This window comes from Eremomyces bilateralis (genome assembly GCF_010015585.1).
Source record: "Eremomyces bilateralis CBS 781.70 unplaced genomic scaffold P152scaffold_6, whole genome shotgun sequence".
Classification (NCBI taxonomy): domain Eukaryota; kingdom Fungi; phylum Ascomycota; class Dothideomycetes; order Eremomycetales; family Eremomycetaceae; genus Eremomyces; species Eremomyces bilateralis.
In genome coordinates, this window is record NW_022985072.1 from 1 (window position 1) to 19,835 (window position 19,835).

At 52.1% G+C, this 19,835-nt stretch overlaps 8 protein-coding genes across 8 annotated transcripts; 6 read left to right on the plus strand and 2 right to left on the minus strand.

The window, feature by feature from the left end:
* Positions 1 to 2,181: 2,181 nt before the first annotated feature.
* P152DRAFT_456953 (charged multivesicular body protein 5) lies at positions 2,182 to 3,422 on the plus strand. Its single transcript, XM_033679124.1, has 2 exons — positions 2,182 to 2,351; positions 2,405 to 3,422. Exons 1-2 carry the CDS (start codon positions 2,286 to 2,288, stop codon positions 2,984 to 2,986), a joined length of 648 nt encoding a protein of 215 aa, XP_033535200.1. The 5' UTR covers positions 2,182 to 2,285; the 3' UTR covers positions 2,987 to 3,422.
* Positions 3,423 to 3,594: 172 nt separating this feature from the next.
* Positions 3,595 to 5,238, plus strand: P152DRAFT_506475 (3,4-dihydroxy-2-butanone 4-phosphate synthase; the record flags this gene model as incomplete). The annotated part of the gene is made up of 3 exons (XM_033682482.1): positions 3,595 to 4,145; positions 4,242 to 4,857; positions 5,211 to 5,238. Exons 1-3 carry the CDS (start codon positions 4,025 to 4,027, stop codon positions 5,236 to 5,238), a joined length of 765 nt encoding a protein of 254 aa, XP_033535201.1. The 5' UTR covers positions 3,595 to 4,024.
* A 1,064-nt stretch (positions 5,239 to 6,302) lies between these two features.
* Positions 6,303 to 8,602, minus strand: P152DRAFT_393809 (uncharacterized protein; the record flags this gene model as incomplete). The annotated part of the gene is made up of 2 exons (XM_033676218.1): positions 6,303 to 6,406; positions 6,490 to 8,602. 2 exons carry the CDS (start codon positions 8,600 to 8,602, stop codon positions 6,303 to 6,305), a joined length of 2,217 nt encoding a protein of 738 aa, XP_033535202.1.
* Positions 8,603 to 11,456: 2,854 nt separating this feature from the next.
* Positions 11,457 to 12,597, plus strand: P152DRAFT_285412 (uncharacterized protein). Its single transcript, XM_033674959.1, has 2 exons — positions 11,457 to 11,513; positions 11,571 to 12,597. Exon 2 carries the CDS (start codon positions 11,870 to 11,872, stop codon positions 12,419 to 12,421), a length of 552 nt encoding a protein of 183 aa, XP_033535203.1. The 5' UTR covers positions 11,457 to 11,513; positions 11,571 to 11,869; the 3' UTR covers positions 12,422 to 12,597.
* A 305-nt stretch (positions 12,598 to 12,902) lies between these two features.
* Positions 12,903 to 14,640, plus strand: P152DRAFT_465464 (terpenoid cyclases/Protein prenyltransferase; the record flags this gene model as incomplete). Its single annotated transcript, XM_033680630.1, has 6 exons — positions 12,903 to 13,246; positions 13,357 to 13,512; positions 13,587 to 13,789; positions 13,840 to 13,957; positions 14,027 to 14,290; positions 14,376 to 14,640. 6 exons carry the CDS (start codon positions 12,903 to 12,905, stop codon positions 14,638 to 14,640), a joined length of 1,350 nt encoding a protein of 449 aa, XP_033535204.1.
* Positions 14,641 to 14,791: 151 nt separating this feature from the next.
* Positions 14,792 to 15,331, minus strand: P152DRAFT_285463 (stress responsive A/B barrel domain protein). Its single transcript, XM_033674961.1, has 3 exons — positions 15,310 to 15,331; positions 15,089 to 15,238; positions 14,792 to 15,034 (listed from the first exon to the last, which is right to left on the minus strand). The coding sequence occupies exons 2-3, from the start codon at positions 15,191 to 15,193 to the stop codon at positions 14,804 to 14,806; spliced, it is 336 nt and encodes a 111-aa protein (XP_033535205.1). The 5' UTR covers positions 15,194 to 15,238; positions 15,310 to 15,331; the 3' UTR covers positions 14,792 to 14,803.
* A 1,881-nt stretch (positions 15,332 to 17,212) lies between these two features.
* Positions 17,213 to 17,978, plus strand: P152DRAFT_285418 (uncharacterized protein). Its single transcript, XM_033674960.1, has one exon. It carries the CDS (start codon positions 17,301 to 17,303, stop codon positions 17,775 to 17,777), a length of 477 nt encoding a protein of 158 aa, XP_033535206.1. The 5' UTR covers positions 17,213 to 17,300; the 3' UTR covers positions 17,778 to 17,978.
* P152DRAFT_456958 (uncharacterized protein) lies at positions 17,875 to 18,648 on the plus strand. The gene is made up of 2 exons (XM_033679125.1): positions 17,875 to 17,990; positions 18,045 to 18,648. The coding sequence occupies exon 2, from the start codon at positions 18,234 to 18,236 to the stop codon at positions 18,639 to 18,641; it is 408 nt and encodes a 135-aa protein (XP_033535207.1). The 5' UTR covers positions 17,875 to 17,990; positions 18,045 to 18,233; the 3' UTR covers positions 18,642 to 18,648.
* The last annotated feature ends 1,187 nt before the right edge of the window (positions 18,649 to 19,835 follow it).

The window sequence follows — 19,835 nt, forward strand, 5'->3', positions numbered from 1 at the left end:
TGGGCATTTAATTCAGGTCTTATAGAGCCTAATTCGAGGCAAGGGCGCCGGGCATTCGATTTACCGCGCGTAGTACCCGCCCGTTGGCTAGGCACTCTACTGCCCGTTCTATCGGCTTTCGAACGGCTTATATAATCAAGCCCCTTTCTTGGCGAGCAATAACTTTTGAAATGGACCTCCGTACGTTAAGTCGCTAATTAAGTCAGTAATAAGTCAGAAGTCGTCTGAAGTCTGAAGTCTAGACGAAGGAGGGCACGTGCCAACCGACACCCGTAAGTTGAAAGCTCGAACCTCTGCCTGTTGGCCGACCACCTCCTTGGCCAGTATCACTATCTTCATCACCATCACCAAACTCGTAATATCTCAACCACCATATCATATTGCGATGTCAAATTCAGAGGAGATACTCCTACAGGCTATCCATGCCGTACAGACAGGTCAATGCAAATCTCAAAAACGAAGCTGCGGCCGTATTCAACGTCAATCGAGCTACGCTTCAAATCCGCCTCAAGGGCATGCAATCGCGCTCTACAGCTCAACAATCGAACTAACACCTTACACCGGTACAGGATAAATTTTAGTCGACTGGGCTCTTGAAAATGACGCTCAAGGATTCCTCCCTACCCACGCATATCTTCGCAAAATGGCAGCGCGAGTTCTAGAGCTTTAAGATTTTACACCCTTTGAGAAGAATTGAGTACCGCGATTTCTATGTCGAAATCCACGCGTTGCGACGTGCGTTGGACGTATTCTAGATATCGTACCACGTCAGGCTGCAACATAGGATACAATCAATAGGTTTTACGCGTATTCCCACCAAGTTCAGACACAGTACGATGTCCCCCCTTCCGATATATGGAATATAGATGAAGTCGGCGTTGGAATGGGAATATGTGCTAATTCTACTGTGATCGCAGACTCGCAAAAGTCGACAGCTTATACCACGAGTCCTGAGAACCGGGAATGGTCTTTTATCCTAGAGATCAATCTCTGCGACCAGTCGCTATCTCAAAGCAACCCTTATCTAGAAAGGCGCGTCTCTACAAGCGGCTTAATTCTCCGAACAACCTCCAGACTTCCATTATACGGTATCAGAGAACGGCTGGACTTCAAATCAACACGCGTTGGTTTGGCTCCGTACGGTTTTCCTGCCTGAAACCGCTACACAGCGGCAGTACCGGATTCTGCTAATGGACGGGCACGGTAGCCACGCAACCATCGATTTCCTATACGAATGCAGGATAAATGACGTGATTGTGGTCTTCCTACCTGCGCATACCTCCCGTATCCTTCAACCTCTCGATCTCGCCTGTTTTTCATCTCTGAAACGCTTCCACAAGGCCCCCCTCCGCGAAAGCGCGTATATCGACAAGGCACTACCGATTGAACGACGAAGATTCATTGTTCCCTATGTAGAGGCGTGTCGGGCACGCCTAACCGACCGTACATTCAGATCAGGATGGAAGGCTGTAGGTCTTATACTGTGGGACCCGTCAAAAGGCCTCAATAACCGCTTCGTGATACCGCCTACACCTACCGAAACCGCATCCTCAATTCCACCACCAAACACTCCTCCACGCACCCTAATACCAGTCCCCCCAGTCCTCAAGATGACGCCCTACAACCCCAAACAAATACAACGTGCATTGCGCGTTCTTAGCAAGAATACACGCGTGGCGAAAGCGACCAAGTCGTACCTAGAGAAAGCAGCCAAGACAATCGGAGTGCTACAGTCGCGTCAGGCTGTGTCAGACCTGAAAATTGTTAGTCTCCAGGCCCGCCTCGATGCTGCCACAGCCCCAAAACGCAAGAAGGTTCAGATATATATTAATGTTTAAGTTCGCACACATTCAAGAGGTCAAACTAGCGCAAGAGGCGGTACAGTTTCTAGAGGCAAACACCCTACTAGAACAGACTATTCCCGTGGCTGGAATTATACCAGACGCTCCCCAGGATGTTGTACAATGGTCCTATTGTTTAAATTATCAATATATTCCGTAATTGCGTAGTGGTTAAGATGGTGATATTGGCCAAGTAGGTGGTTGGTCAACAGAGGGGCTCGAACGTATGATGCAACCACCAGGCGCCAAGCGACCCCACAGGCTTCACAGTTCACACTGCACCCACTTTCTAGTCTCTACAACACTTACCACGGGGCTTGTAAATTTCATTTTTTACTGTAGGGATCTTACGAATTTCGATCGAGCTGACGACGACCCGAAACCCTGCTCTTCATGGTGAGCGAGTGATAGATTGAAGTGGTTATAAAGACCACTGCGTCCATCATGAACCGCCTGTTTGGAGCAACAAGCGCTGCGCCCAAGCCATCGCTCAACGATGCTGTCAAGAACGTATGCTATTAGCGGATGTCTCTTTCACTACTGGATATTAACAGCCCTGTCAGATTGAAGATAAGGCTGGGGGAGTGGACATTAAACTTGCCAAACTTAATTCCGAACTCTCCGCCGTCAACGATCGACTCAAACGGATGCGCGAGGGACCAGGCAAGCAAACCGTAAAAAAAAAGGCGCTGGGCCTTCTCAAGCAGCGCAGACAGTATGAAGGCCAACTCGACCAGCTGCGACAGCAAGTCAATAACATGGAGCAAGCGGGCATGATGCAGGACAACCTAAAGAATACGATGGTCACGGTTGACGCTATGAAGACGACGACGAGAGAACTGAAGAAACAGTACGGTAAGGTCAATATCGACCAGATCGAGCGACTCCAGGACGAGATGGCGGACCTGATGGACATCGGCAACGATATACAGGAGAGCATGAGCCGGAGTTACGACGTACCGGAGGATATAGATGAGGAGGACTTGGAGGCAGAACTGGAGGCGCTGGGGGACGAGATGGAGCATGAGGCGACACTGGGAGGAGCGGAGGGGGTGCCGAGCTATCTCATGGAGGATACCGCAGCTCCACCGCAGTTCATTGATGAGCCTCCCGAAACCTCCAAGGTGAAGGAGACAGCAGGTTGAGCGGGTTCAGTTGAATCGCTACATCCCTCCTTAGTCACATTATCTGTGGTCAAAGTTTCGATTCCGGAATCGACCACTCGCTTGGAATCAGGCAGGAGGACCGCACCGCATCTGGAATTCGGTCAATTTCACGGCGCAAGGTTGGATGGTACAAGCATGGCGTTCGGAAGATGATGGAGCAATGAGTTTGTTATTGATTCGGAGAGAATATCCTGCGCAGAGTACACATTCAAGGCATCAATACGATACACCGGTCTTGTGATACCAGTAGGCATTCGGAGTTAATACGTTGCTGGTGTACCATCTGTCGCCTTTCCCGTGATATCATCCTATCCATTGCCTGGATGCTTTACTTGGATAAACTCTCATCCATTGTCGGAATACTTTTGCTTAATACTCACCCATAATATACATAACACATGCATGTAGCGCCTTCCTTATGAGTCAACGAGCATTACGAGCACATCTTCAGCACATCCCAATCAAGCAGCGGGATTGGCGGTGCTCCATACTAAATCTAGACCCTTCCCCGGCCGAGCAGCGCCTCGGCTTCACCAAGACTCGGCGAGTGACGGGTTAAACGGACGGTGAGTCGGTGACCATCGTGCGGGCGAGCCGAACCCTCTAAATCGTTCCCCGGATCTTGACCAGAAAGGCCCCAAAAAAATTCCGAAGAGTGCACCTGATGACCTGACTCCCACTTAGCAAGATATAACTAGCCGGCCAGCCGTGGAATCGTCCGTTGGACAGTTGTACTTATTATCCTGATTTCCAATTGCTGCGGAATTGTGGCGTGTTTCCTTCCGAGCTGACAAAATTCGACGAACTTGAAGGCAAAAGTCCAGGGCCGTGAGCCGAGCCGCAAGATCCAAATTACGTTACCTTATCCGTCACCGGCGTGGAAGGCAAACCAAGTCCTATATCGCAGAACCCCTTACCACCGCTTCAATTGAGAAGGGAACGGCTACTGTTTATACATTATCGGGCATTTCTTCACATATCGGAAACGAAGAACACCGACCGAAACATTCCGCAACCATGACCGGAGTCCAGACACCCCACGTCAATGGCGCGAACGGCGTCAATGGCACCGTTCCCGAGCGCACCGTGGCTCCCGGCGTGCAGTTCGACAATATCGACGACACAATAGAAGCGTTCGGTGAGTTCTCTTTCCCCAAATCCCCATCTCGCATCCCCAATCCTCCCTCTCCCTCAAACCCCTCATTTCTACTCCAACCCCGACTAACCCCTCCAGCCCGTGGCGAATTCATCCTCGTCCTCGACTCCGCCTCCCGCGAAAATGAAGGCGACCTCATCATCGCCGCCTCCGACCTCACCCCGGCCAAATGCGCCTTCATGATCCGCCACACCTCCGGCTACCTCTGCGCGCCGCTGACCCCGGCCCGCTGCCTCGCCCTCGACCTCCCGGCCATGATCCCCCTCGCCAACAGCACCGACCCACACCGCACCGCCTACACCATCACCGTCGACGCCGCCGACGGCACCACCACCGGCATCAGCGCCGCTGACCGCGCTCGCACGAGCAACCTCCTCGCCGACCCGAACGCTGTGCCCACGAGCTTCCGCCGCCCGGGCCACGTCGTCCCGCTGTGTGCGCGGGAGGGCCTGATCCGCGAGCGTCAGGGGCACACGGAGGCGGCCGTAGAGTTCTGCCGGTTGGCGGGGAAGCATATGGCGGCAGTGATTGGGGAAATGGTGACGGATGGGGAGGCGGACAAGGATGGGCGGCCGGAGTATGTGGGCGTAGATATGATGCGGAGGGATGGATGTTTGGAGTTTGGGCGGAAGTGGGGGATTCGGGTGTGCACGATTGAGGATTTGGTGGAATATGTGGAGGCGAAGGAGGGGAAGTGGGTGCCCGGGAAGAAGGAGTAGGGTGTCTCGGGTTGGTCGTTGGATGTTGAAAGGTCGGAAGGAATCACCTCGCTCCGTGTTTTGGCAGGTCGGTATGAAGGATTGCTGGTCAGTGGTCATCGATGCACTTTATGGCGTTCCGGAGGCGTCTCACGACATTCCCATGTCTCCAGACTTTACGTATCTGTTGCATATAGAAAATAAATGGTCTTGTGCATGATACAACTCCACTGCCACCGATGTCCAGTGGTTTAGAAATTTACCTGCGCTTACTTCACGTCACTGCCATGGATACAGAGGATGAATTGAAATCTGATTGCATTGATTTGCTATCTATGCTACGTTTGAGAATTGTGGGAAATAAAAAAAGGGGATAGGCCTGTGACGAATGACCCCCCTTGCGGCCCACTAGAGGGCCCTCTGAAGCGAACTTTGCGCGGAAGTAGGAATGCGTGAATAGGGGATTTCAAGCAACTAAAGACCCAAGCAACCCGTGTATCTGGTCAATTAAGTCCGGATTGCGGAATCAAGGGGTCGATCATTCAGTGCCAGAAAATACATATACAGTCGGAGGAAACGTATGAGGAATCCTCAATTTTTTTCATTAATTGGACGACGCATATACCGTGGTGTTTTGGCGAATCGGTATATACAGAGAAGAGGAAAGGAAAGTGTCAGAAAGTCCAAGTAAGTGTTGTTGATGAAGGTGAAGGTCTTGCGGAGAAGATAGTGAACAGGTCCCCCCAGAGGGAAACGAAGAGAAGGGGGGAAACAGCACAGGGCTTTTGGCGATAAAGTCCTTGAAGGAAAAAATCAAGTCCGAATCACCATAATGTATCTTGCTCTCAATGAGTTATAACATAAAAAGATGGAACAGCGTCCATCGTCCAGTGAAAATGCGGTATCACACCCAGGTATCATCGCCAGGAACTCCGTCCGCAAGGGGTTAGGCAGATAAACACCACCGCAATGAAAAGAATTGAAGAGAAAGAAAAGATATGGAATCCATGTGGAAGCGTCAGACCGGAGCCTGGGAAAGAGCTGCCATCCACATCCGGAAGGGGTTCCCAACCGTAGAAACCACGTCAACACGTCTCGAATGAATGCCACCCGAGACGTCCGAAAAGAACATCGTTATCCGTACTCGTACTCTCGTCGAAAATAATGTCGTCGAAGTCATTGCTTCAATAATCACGGCCGTGTGCATCGTGTGCAGCATAACGCACACGCGCCAAGACCGCCATGCGTGCGTCTCTCAAAGTCAAAGCAATAATCGTTCGCATAATCGTTCATGGAAAATCCGTCTCGCCACCGCATGCACATCCAAAAAGACATTGCCTATGCTACAACGCTCTCATCCATGCATGTAATCGAGTCATGTAATCGAGTCATTCATCAAAGACAAAGGGAATGTCGTCGTTACTCGTTGGGAAGAGCAAATCTAATTGGCCCGAATGACCAACCTCGAGAGGAACTTGTTCGACAACGAATCGAAGTCCTCCCGGTCGTACTTGGCCACCTCATTGCGACCGCGGAGGTACGTCTCTGTTGGGACGAGATTAGCAAGTGTACAATTGGGGGGAACCACACAGAGCGCGAGATGCCCTCATTGGGTGGAAGTGACTTACCATATTTGGCGGCCTGATGCTTCACCTCCGTCAACGCCTCACACACAGCAGGATTCGACTGGAAGGCATTGTGGTGCTTCTGGGTGTCCCAATCAAAGAAGCTCGGCAATTGATGCGAGATCGCGGTGAACAGCCCGATGAGAGTGCCGACAGGAACCTCCTCCATCTCCTTGTCAAACTTCTGGATGGCGTCCTCGTCGTTCTCACGATAGTGCATGTCGAACTGGATCATTTCCCACACAGCCAACACCATCGACGCCAGCAGAAATATCGTGGGCCAGTTCTTCAGTTTGTCCCCGCTGTACACCGAAGAGAAGGATGACGATAACTCCTCGAGCACGTCCTTCATCAGTTCACGCCACATATCTGCCATCGCTTTCTTGACCTGGAAGTTGACCATGACGGGAGAGATGGTCTCGCCCTGCCATTTGGAAGTGGCCTCCTCAATACGACCAACTTCAGCCTCTTCAGCAGTGAGACCGCGGACAAGGGTGATGTGGCAGGTGAGGCTGTACGCGACCATCATCTTGAGCGCCTTGCGGATGACCGGAAGACGAGTGCGGCACCAGAAGCGGTACACCATCTTGATGAACTCAACGAGGAATGGAGTACCATCAAGGTATTCATCGACCCAATGCTCGAAGTCTTCGTCAAGATACTTATCGAGATAATCGGACACGGCCGCTCGCGAGACGCCTTCCATGCCGGCCGACAGCCTGTTGGTCATCAACTCGTGTTCATGGTGCTTCTTCTTCGGATCACCAGCACCCCGTTCGACCCAATCAATTGAGAAGCAACTTTCGTCACGAACGAATACCTCGCGGGCCGTGATAGGGAGCTGATGACCATAGCCATGAGTGACGTAAATGAGCCGCTCGACATTCGAGAAGCCTTTGATGTTCGCGATCGAAAATCCGAGCGTGATGTGTCGCTCGTAATCTTTATTCCACTTATCAAGGAAGTAGTTCATCTCCTTGATATCCTTGCGTGTGCAAGGGACGATCCAGAGACGGGCGTGAGAGGGCTGGCATCCAGCACATGGGTTACCGGTATCGCAAGTCTTTTTCAGGAACTTGCATCGAAGACAGGCGCGAACCTTGCGAATTTCGTGGGCCTGTTGCCGTTGTTCGGGCCGGAGTGGACCCTTCCTCTTTCCGAGCTTCTTGTCATTGGCTTTGTCAGCCTTGCTCTGAGCAGCGGTCTTCTTCTTATTGATGGTCTTGGGCGTCACTCCGGACGGTGCCGACGCACCCTTGGCTCGACGAGAAGATGGAGAGGTACCACCGGGAGAGACGGAGCCGGTTGAGACGGGTGATGAAGCCGGCTGAATTGCAAGCGGTGAGACCATTTCTCGTGAAGGAGTGACCATGTCCGGTTGAGGAGAAACCATGGCAGATTGCAACTGGGAGTGAGAGTGCGAATGGGTGTGGTAGTGGCTAACGTTGTCATTGGACACCATGGGGAAACCATGTGCTGATATTTGCTGGGGCTGATAGTCAAGGACAGCATCAGACTCAGGCGAGTTCCTCGGGAACGGAATCTCTTCGAAGCTGCTCATCGAGTGTGCAGAGAGAGGCACGTTGGACTCATCGGACGAACTCGACTCGGTCCGAGGACGAGACAGGTGGAGAGCTTGGGGGCTCACACCGACATCGCTAGGGTAGTCGAACGAATCAAACGACGCACGCGAGGGAGGGGCGGAGATTAATTGCCAGCCATTGTCACTTCGACTCGACAAGGACCCATCATCGATCCAGTTCTCACCCGGGGAGCTATTCGGAAGGCTCGGCGGGTTGATGAAGCTGTTGTTATTCGGCATCCCGTACTGGGGAATGGAGTTCAATTCCTGAGTGAAGTCGCTCATTTGGAAAGCCGGGGCGTTCATCGGCGCCATGCTGGTAGAATATTGCATGAAATCGTTGCTCGGGGCCATGGTGAACGACGACGACATCTGAGCCTGCGATGAAGGCATATAGTCGACGGGAGAAGTCTGCAGTGGGTTGTTGGAGAAAGCACCGCTCGAAAAGGCGGCTTGGACGTCCGCACTGGAGAAGGGATTGCTGGAGTTCTGGTCCGGGACGTGATACTGAGAAGTCCAGTCCGACGCCAGCATTGGGCCAGCGGAACCCATCGTGTTGTTATATGCGGCGTTCTGCCTGAGAGGAGGCGACGACGATGCGGCTGCAGTTGCTTCAGCTGTCATGCCTGACGTTGCATTCGCCGATGAACTGGTGGTTTCCAACGGACTCAGCGACGTTGGAATCAGGCTCGATCGGACCGTCATTGCTCCCGTAAGAACAGAATTCGATCTGTGTGCGGCAGAGGCACTCGACGAGTTGGAGAAATCGTATGGATCGAGATGTGGATCTTGAGGCAACGGCCAAGTAAGGGCGCTGTTCAACCCCGAACCGAAGACCATGCGACTTTGATCGAACCCGAGATAGTTGGATTGGTTGGCAGACTCATCGAGTCCGTCAGAGTAATTGGGATCCATCATCGGGAGATTCGAGCGAGAAAAAGAGGAATTTCGGACAGGATGGTGTAATCGGTGACCGTCAGAGCGCACCTTCTCTATCGTGGATGGCTTGCCTGTGCCAGCCTCACTCGGGCGGCCCAGCGAGGGGAATTCGGGACGGAAATAGGCCGGTCAGCTGCCCCGATGCAGCTGCGGCGAGGATGAGGAGAAGGAGATGGACTGTGCCCTGTCCCTTCAACAATGGTCGATTTGATGAAAGTTGAAGAGAAAGACAAGATTGTCCAGAAAAGGACAGGGTAAGAATGTGAGATTGAGGGCTAAGGCGTGCAGGGACGCCGTGATAGTGCTTGGGAGGGTTTTCTGGGGGGTTCGTTTTTCGTGGAAGTGAGGAAAGTCTCACCGCCGGGAGTGGAGACGATGCGACGCCCACGGGCTGGGCAAATCACTCAAATGTCACCGACTGAATGCACTGACAATTGACGGGGTCACTTCACTTGACACTTGACACGGACGGACAAGCCTCGAATGGTGGGGTCCGGCGCGGGGGAGTCTTTGGTCGCTCACTGATCGTCAAAGACTCGATAAAATCCCCCAGATCCCTTTTCCGCAGTCCTCGAGGAATTTTGACACGAATTGAAGAGGTTGATGCTGACCTGCAGAAGGGGAGGCTGATGATGATGGCGAGGTTGTAGAAAAATACGCAAAGTCGTTGTAGTCGCCGACGGAGGTGAAGACCACGCCGGTTGCCGCTAGGAATCGCAAGCAGCAGCGTGTCAACAGGCCCAGAGGCGTGTCAGCAAAGCCAAACTGAATGGCTAAGCCGCTGGCAATGACAGGAACAACGAAAAACGAGTAATGAGTAACGAAATGGTGGAATTGAAGGGAACCGAAAACGAAGTGAAGCAAGCAGAGGGGATCACAGCAAACGCGGACACGCAGCAAGTATCGTACCACGCTGCACCAACAGGCATCATTGATTGGAACGGGCAGTCTGCGTTGTGCAGAGCGCCGGAATACCAGCAAGATGCATGTGGCGACTGGTAAGACGAGTTTGGCCTTGGGTAGTGAGGGCTTGTGTGCGCCTGTGAGGCAAGCGATGGTTTGCGTGATGAATGATGATGCACTAAACGAGCACGAGAACTGGGGATGTGTGCCAAGGAGAGTCGGTGAGAAGAGAAAGATGGGGGTCGGACGGGGATCATGGTTGCAACACGCCCTGGTTCGTGATGTTTTGCGCCATCCAACTCGTCCAGATGCGGGCAAGCCCGGGGGCAGGACCAGGGTCAAGCCCGGGATCTACCCACTAGGACCCCTGGTCGCTCAGGCTCGGCGTCAGATCGCCATCGCGATGCCTACAATATTCAAAAGACACGGGGGTGGAACACAAGCGACGTGGACATGTTCAATTCTGACGAAGAGAACGATCACAAAGCGTTCAGATCAAAATCTACGAGATACACAATGACTATATGGCTTTATCACTGATTATTCGGTGGTACTTTAGGGACGGGGGCGGCTCTTCGGATAGAGCGGTCAGCAATTTGATTTCCATGCCTGAAATCCATCAGGCCTTGAGGGTCTCATAGCAGCATCCTTCATCCATGATGACGGATTCTCATGGGAGTTTCATTGGTAGATCGGGCAATACGAGCGGCAAAGGCGTTGGACGGCCGGGCTCAAATCACTGGAAGGTCAAAGGTGGAATCAGGAATCCTGGAATCCAGGACTGACCGCCTCACCAGTGGTTTTGATGCAGATCAGGGCAAGGGCTGCCAATTGATCCGTGACACCATGGATATTGAGATCCGACAACATCGCCTCAAAATATTCTAAAAAGCGATATATTATCGCTAGGAGCCGAGCGCAGGCAATATCAGTTTCCTTTCCCCGCGAAGGCGCAGACACTAGCAACTCCGGGAATTCTATGGAGGAGCCTACATCGATGAAATTCTATCAGATATCCATCACCTTCGTACTGTTCCTATCGCCATATGGGAATGATCGTATTGTTCTTGTATCACCACGTGACTTTCCCCGGGTGGATGTTGCAAATCCACGGAGTCACCGAGGGTTGGCCGTCTGTGTACTGATGGATCATGGAAGCCTACATTGCAACAGCTCGTGGAGTCACTGACCGGGATAGAATTCTTCACTCGACCAACAGCTCCATGAGCCTTCCATTATGATGGGCAACTTGAGGCTTAGCGATGAGGAACTGTTCTCCGTTCTTGACGCGGCAAATGTCGGTGCCATGCTGTGCACCAAGAGCAGTGATGAATTGACAACAAATGTCACAGTGAGCTACCCTTAGGACGCCTTGCAGCAGATCGACCTTGGAACTGTTTCGCACCTTCAGCCATGGCCGGCCTGCCTTGTCAGCATATCATACATACTCCCATCAGCATATTGTCGCCACGTGCCTAGTGACACCTTTGGAGTTGTTGATATGTCCGCACTGGACCCCCAGGGTATGAAAGGTGTGGCGATAAGACAAGGAGCGCAATGAAATATGGCGACGATTCCAGCATTGATTGCTCGCTGCAGCTCAGTGAGTACAGACAAGCCAACCAGTAGGGACATCGGACCTCAGCTCTCTTTGATGTAGTGCTCCGTTACACCGATACTGGTTTGCTCCGGCTGACCACAGCGAGGTCCAGCATGGGCCCATGAGATTTCTCGCACTGTGACACCACTTGTTTCCCCTCTCTTTCAAAGCCCGAACTGTACAATCGACTCCGTTTGTGGGGGGGAGGTCGATTCCACGGGCTAAAAACATACCTTTCTTACATACAGTCCTAGCAGCAGTCGATATTTGCTACGAATTCAACTCAGCAGTGGACCAGTCAGGCATCAAAAGGTGCAATCACCTACTCGAACCAATCTACGGCCGCCCGATTTATCAATATGGCCCATGTCGGCGACCTGCCCCCAGTCCAGCGCCATATCACGACGCACCGCTCAGATGGCAAAGCTGTCTTCGACACCTCTATCCCAACGGAATCGAAGACGGCTGCCCTTCCCGACAACATGGGATTTGCACTCAGCTATGCCACATCCGGCTTCCCCATCTCGCTCTCCTCCTCCAACGACATCGCAACATACTACGACTACCTCTCCTCCCCACCGGGCCTCTCCATCTCTAATGGCAGCGTGCTACGCCATGTAGATTTCGCGCCGGGCATGACTTCTGCCATGCACCGAACGGTGAGCCTAGACTACGGCATCGTGCTGGAAGGGGAGATGGACTTGGTGTTGGACTCCGGAGAGGAGAGGCGGATGAGACGGGGGGATTGTGCGGTACAAAGAGGTACGATGCATTCTTGGAGGAATGCGAGCAAGACGGACTGGGCTAGAATGGTATTCGTGTTGCTTCCGTGTGAGCCAATACTTGGAGACGATGGAAAGCCGTTGGGGGAGGAGTTGGACACGTTCGAGGGCGTGAGGGCATCAAGCTGAAGGCATATGTGGCGCCATACCATTGAGGATGTTAATAATATCAAATCGAGACTTGTTGAATAAGTACCAAAACGGAAAGGTGGTGGAATGTAAAGTCGGGACTCGGGAGACATCAGATATCCGGATCGGATGTAAAATGCATGTGTTGGCCTTATTGCCTTTAGACAACCTGCACGCTGGTGCTGCAGCTGGATCAACCTGATGAATTCAGCTTTCTGCAACAACGGAAGTCAACTAAACTCGAGAACAAGATGTGTAACAAAGAACGGTGTAAATCTTAGGAACATGCCTCCAATGAACCCCTTCCTTCCCGTATGTTCAAATACCTGAAATCTTCTCGGCAGCGACTCCGATGTCACGATCTACTCCCATCCGCTTTCCTTGGGACCAATTTCTCTATCAAAACCGACCGCATCCTCCCCTGCGCCGCAAAGGATCAACCGGAAATCTTCACAGCAATCCCTCTCCCTCAAACACGACCATGCTTACTACTTCCGTTCCGCCCCCGCCTTTCTCCCGTCTTCCGCCCCTTCCCACCTTCCCCCCTTCCATCTCTCCTGAACCCCTCACCCCTACTTTAGCGGCACAGAAGCAAGTCGCGGAACTCTGCTTGTCCCAGCATGAAATCGCCGCACGCGCCGAACCGCATCGGACCTTTCCGTTTGACCGCGTCGCGCACGCGGAGTTCCTCGCCGGCGCGCTCGAGAAGTATCCCTGGCAGTTCCAGGTCCAGGATGCCAGTCGTCCCTGGTTGGTATACTGGGCCGTTGCGGGACTGAGCGCTTTGGGAGAGGAGCTTGAAGATGTGGAGGACTGGCGGGACGGGTGAGTGTATTTCATACTACTTATCCGCATAATTGATTCAGTATCTGTTATTTTCTCAATTTATCCCGTTGCGTGGTCTAGATCAGGCACAAGACCAACTAGTGCTGTAGGCTCGTTGCCACTTTCAAGCCCTGCCAAAACCTGGATGGTGGGTTCGGCGGTGGATATGGCCAGCTGTCGCATCTTGCAACCTCGTATGCTGCGGTGCTGTCCTTGATTGCATCGGAAAAGGAGGAGTGCTATCGAATGATCGATACGAGAGCTATGTGCGTGAACCCTTTCATGATCCCGACGGACAGATCTTTTTGATTTGCCTGGTTACTGATAAATAATTGAACAGGTGGCATTATCTCGGCCGTATGAAGCAGCCCCATGGTCCGTTTACCATGTGTGCTGGCGGCGAGGTTGATGTGAGGGGAGCATTCTGCGCGTTGGTCATTATCTCCCTACTAGGCCTACCTCTGGAGCTGCCACAAGATGCTCCAGCACGGAAGAGCGGGTGTGACAACTTCCTAACAAACCTAGGGGAATGGATTGGGAAATGTGCGTGCCGATGACTCAATTCGATTCCGCTACTGACTTTGCTGCCTTAGGTCAAACATACGAGGGAGGCTTAGGATCCTCTCCTGGAAACGAAGCACATGGTGCCTACACGTTTTGTGGCCTTGGAAGCCTGTGTATCATGGGGACGCCCAGTAAGACAGTGAAGAAGTGAATATTTCTACCGCACGATAACGCCGTTGCTCCATACGGTGTACGAACATTTCTAACCTAGATCAGATTCCTCGACGTTGACCTCATCACCAAATGGCTATCGGCCCGGCAATACGCCCCCGAAGGTGGCATGGCTGGCCGCACCAACAAGTTGGTTGACGGTTGCTACAGCCACTGGATCGGTGGGTGCTGGCCGCTTATGGACGCGGCCATGCAAGATGAGTCCCCAAACTCGTCAAAACGGGACTACTGGAGTCGCGAGGGACTGCTCCGGTATATCTTCAACTGTTGCCAAGAGGACGGCGGCGGCTTAAGGGATAAGCCGGGAAAGTAAGTGGATCGCCATATTTGCGAGATGCCTCGCGATGATACGTGCATATCGGAATATCGATTTGCTAATGGTCGACCTGAGCAGGCGTGCGGATGCATATCACACGAATTACAACATTGCGGGACTATCGTGGGTGCAAAACAAGTATTCGTTCAGTGAACCGAAGGATGGAGAGGGTGTAGCATCAGGACTGGCTCCGGCACACGGTTGGGATTACAAGCCGGTGGTGGATATTCCTGGGCTACCTGATGGTCGTGTGAATCCTCATCACCCGGTCTATGTTATCCCGTGGACTGCAGCGGCGAAGGCACAGGCTTGGTTTGGAGCCAATCGAGCGATGGCTAGATGAGTGATGTCTCAATCTGATGTCGATTAGAAGCAAGTTTAGAAGCATCTTGGTAGAGTTGGAAGTGGTTGGCGCTATGTGGTGGACATCAAAGGCATGGACCAGATGCATATCCAACATCCTCTGCATTGTTTGATCCCCGTCCTGCTCCAGTGACCCAAATTAATTACTGCCCTCCTACACTCTTCTCCACGTCCAGGTACACCGTCATCGGTGGTGGTGCAACCAGTGGAATCAACACCGCTTTCAGGGCTGCGTGTGCCTCACATTGAGTGTCATAGTACTGCATATCTTCGAGGCTAGCGAATGATGTGTACGCGCAGAAGTTGTAGCCCATGGATCGAGGGTCGTCGTGAGTCGGTCCGGCTTGAATTGCGAGGATGTAAGGCTTTCCGTCCTGTTCGTAGTGTGAGAGTTGAGAAGCTGGACAAGGCAATGGGGGAAACTGCACCTTCAAGGCTTTGGTCTTCACGTCCTTGTACTGGTCCAATATCGTCGGAATATCGTCCTGGTTCTTCACTTTGAAGAGCGTGATTCGCTTGACCGGCCCGCCCATGATTGCTAGTATTGGACTTGGGATTGGAGATGGTTCTTACTAGAGCTATGAGTAGGTTCAATTGTAAGTATGCGTTTGTCAGGCTCCTGAATTGAAGTCCTTGGATAAGATTATACACGGTCGATCCCAGCTACGGCACCCCACCGCCGTCGTGCTTGAGTTGCCATTTGCTGGAGACGGATCCCCCGCCAATCCGAACTTTTCGAAAGTGGTCGTACTGTCACAGCAGCTGGACACATGGCATTAATTGGCACGGGAATACTTGTTCCAGCTTTCCACGGTGTCACGATGCCAATATACCCTCTGGGTAGACTTGCTGAGGGCGATGAGACAAAAATCAAAATCCATTCATCGTGGACGAGACAAGAAGCAGAGGGCCCTCCTCCTCATTGGCTGCGATGTTCAGCTTTATCATTGGTCCTTTGCTTCAACGTTCAAGCCGACATGTCGACTTCAAGATCTCAGGGCAAGACGCTGGTCCCGGACAGGCGTCCAGCATCAACAGTGTGCATCAGTTTTGTGGACCATGCTATACATTATTGCAGGTGCAGTATTAATTCGCTTCCTTCAGAGACATCAACTCTGTTAGTCTTCGGCCTTTAATGCACCCAACTCGCCGAGGCATTCAGTAGTATTCTGGTGTAGGGCTTCCTCCCCCCCTTTAACTGTTGCCTAAGGTCTCTATGCAAGAGCAGGCATGATCGATATTGACCCTCGTTCAGAGTTAGAGGTCACTAAATTCCAAAACTGATGAGGAGTATTTAATTCAGAAGGATTGCGGTGTGCATCAAGTCACGATTGTGCAGTTGTGTGTCCATTGTGTGTCGTTGGCGAAGTCGAAATCTGAATCATATTGATAGAGCGGGGAGTGCCAAGCTGACTCGTGTCGATTCCACACCTTCAACCAGACTCAGGAGGCGTTCCATTATCGTAGTATTATCTCATCAACTTATCCGATCCAGAGGGAACCGTCCGTTTAAATCAAGAACCACTGTTGCCTGATATGGAGCGAGGAAGGCCTTGCAGCATTGCATCACCCGCATCTAGCGACGACGGAATATGTCGGTGGAGCGTGGACTCTGCCAGCGATTTGACCGGAGGGCGGCACGTTTCGCCATCAATGTCCAACGTCGATGCTTGGGTCGGTTGTGGCCTGTGAGACCATGAAAAGCCATGAGCCCATGACGGAAGCCGTTAGCGAAACAATATGGCTGTTTACTTGTTTATCCGTTCGAGTGTTGGACGAAGTCACGGAGGCGTCGTCTACCGTATACGTACCGTAGTAGCCCCATTCTCGCTCCTGGACTGGCGCATCAACTCTCCTCCCTGCACGTTCAGAACTGACAACTCACCATGCATCAAGCATGGACCGGGCAGTTGCTTGCGAGGGCGGGGCAAATCCATCAATCTAATGCCGAACAATACTGATTCCACCGCTGCATTGGCTAATACTAGGATGAGATACGGCTAATGTTGGTCATCCGTGGTGAAACCAAACGCCCGCGCCTTTGAGCTTTGCATCCGCGATCGCTGTCCTATCCCGGATGATGTCCCTGCACGCAAAATTGAGTGGAAGGGGATCTTCGAGCTTCATATGTCCTGTCTTCCGAAAACGTTTCAGCTGCTCTCAGCTACCGGTCTGCACCATTCGATTTAAGCGTTTGGCAAATTGAATACATTAGGAAGCGGCACACATATGGATGTCGGGCTGGTCTTCCTGAATTACCTCGCCGGTATTGTTCAACAACCGCGATCGCCGCCCCTCAAAATGTCTCCCGCACTGGATCGCTGTGTATCCGGCCTTCTCTTGTCCTCGGCTCTAGAGGAAGTTCCTGGCTCCAGAATATTGCTTGTGGCATCGCGGGGCTATTATTGCAGTTGCAGTACGACGCTGCTTAACCCGGTCAATGCTATATCTGTACACGCGTGACAGACCAATGCTCCACCATGCCATCTTGCAATTCTGGGTTTTGTTTTCATGCAGCGTCCCTTCAATCCAAGCTCCCGTTTCCTATCTGTTACAGTTGAACATTTCCAAGTCTCACAATCAACGTTTCTCAGACCGATCTTACGATCCTGACACCCCCAGTTGTCTCTCTATCTACCAATGGCATCGCATCGGACTCGGAAATGGCATATGCGCCACCACTCGTGCTTTGTACTTGGCACCGACCATCCAGATCTGCAGGCGGGCGTTGTTCCTGTGGGTCCTGACCAGGAGTTGCTCGTCTGGGAACGATTCGACCACTGGTCGAAATGCACGCCAACACATCACACGTCTGGGTCCTTGTCTAAGAGCCTCAGAGATGCGGGCAGGGCTAACCTCATGCTAACGGCCAATGCCTTGTGTGTCCGCTTCTCTATAGGCCTCGAACCGCCAACGGGCCCTTTTGGCCGACCGTTGCAGGATGATGCTGTTGGAGGGGTAGTCATAAAGACACCCTTGGATGCTGTTGGTCGAGATGGAGCAGCATCTTCAAGTTTTCGATTCCTTAGACGGACCAACATTTCAACGATTCATCCTTCCCTTCGTCCATTGCCTAGCCAATTGCATTTTTTTCCCTGTGGTGTGACTTGGATCTGACTCTCTAAACATCACCCAACTAATTGTTCTCGTCTATCGCGCACTGGAGGTAGCACAGCAGCCGCCACCAGAATTTTATATTCTCCCACACCGACGCCACAGGAAGAGCCCAAGCGAGGCATTGAGTGCCAGGGTTGCACTTGAACACCTCTACTTCTCCAAATCCTATCGAACACGCAGATATCGTGATGTTCTATATCATGTACCTCAGTGGTAGGTCAATTGTTCCGTTTTCGTTAACTCGTGGCATTAAGGGACTGGCCTTAGTCCTCTCGATTCAAAATCTGAACCAACAGTGACCATCCCACTACGATTGGGAGGCTCGGTTGGCACCATTATCTCATCAGAAGCGATCCTTCTTTGCAAATCTCCGTTGCTAACGTTCTCTAAGGGCTATGCCAGCGAAGACGATGGGTCGACCCTCAATATGAAACTTACCGCACCCGACGGGGCTGGATGTGCACCGTCAGAGTCAACAACCGTGAGTACTCGGCCGACCGCGAATATGCCTCCGAAGAAATGGCACGGAATGCCGCGGCCACCCACGCCTACCTGATCTGCCGCAATTTCTCCATGAACGACGGCATGTATCCTGGCGACAAGCACAGCCAAGGTGGCGTGATCCAAGGCCTTCCCGTCGCCATCGGCACCGGTCGACGGAGGACGTACTCCACCCAGGAAGAAGACCAGTCGTCGAATTCGTATGCCAGCGGTGGCAGCAGCCCGCTAAGCAGTGGGAGCGGACTCGACGCCGAGTCGAGGAGGTCTAGCAAGTCGTCACAGTCGCTATGCTATTGTGGGCGGGGCATGGTGCAGTACTACGAGAGATGCAGCACGTGCTTAAGGGAGTGCGGTTGTCGTTGAGATGCCCTCCCAAAAAAGATTGGAACATTTCCCCGATTTGATTGTCATGCATGCAGGCCGGCTTTCTGACGCGAGCATACCATACCATACCATACCTACCCAGGGGCTGACGGCCCATATATTTAAATCCTTCGGCTGGTTTGAATCATTTACCAGCGGATCTCAGAAACGATTAAAAACGACTTGCAAAAGACCAAATGACGACTGAACGAACTTACGACCCTCGGATGATGCATATTTACGATTTCTCTGGTTTGGTCATCTTGGCTCTGGAACGGATCTCTCAATGCAGCATACTTACTTATGAGTCACGAACACGTTGATGATCTCACAAAACACCGTACTTCAAGACATGGTTGGCATCTGCGCTTAGCATTTACTTTCAATGGGGATAGGCATTTTTGTCTTTATTTCTCTGAACGATTTCACGCAGACTTTGCGTAGCGGCGTCATTGCCCACTATTTCCGTGCCCAGCATGATCCATTGGATGCTCCTTTACGACATTTTGCAGTGGACTTATTCTCCTCATTGCTCCTTTCAAGGCTCCTTCTCAGCTCGATCACCAGCACGTCGTTGATGTTCTGCAACGGCTCTCTCCCCTTCTTCGATGGATTCCTTGGAAATGACCTGAATTTCCCGATTCCGTAAGGTGTCAAACGTTGGCCTAGTTAGGTTGCGAGAGCTGCATACGTTGAGCATTACTCTCATGGACTTGGCGCCCTGTTCGGGTTTAAGATGTGGGCTGCTTGACATGATGTGCGCGGCACGACGGCTTTTGATCAAAGAATGTCATTCGACGGCGGAAGGACGGGGACATCGAGCATTGCCGCTGATTGCGCATGAACGCTCTAGGAAAGGTCATATAGTCCTGGCTCGTCAGATGCCCGAAGGATATTTGAGATAGCAATCAAGGATACATTCTCCACCTCAAATCCTACCATCTCTACCGCTTAACTCCATTGCTAAACGTAACACGGCATTGCCAGTGCATTGTAACAGTCCCTAGACCCACCGGTCAAGGCTATAGCAAGGCTGTTATTGGCCTTGTCCCTTCATCCCCTCCCATGCTGTTCAACCACGGAAATCTGTCCTACAACGCCTAACAGCACGACCTTTGGTCATTGTGTGAGTTCAATACCTACTTCGGAGTGTCGGGTGACGAAGGAGCGTGGCATGCTTGGATAGGGTATGGA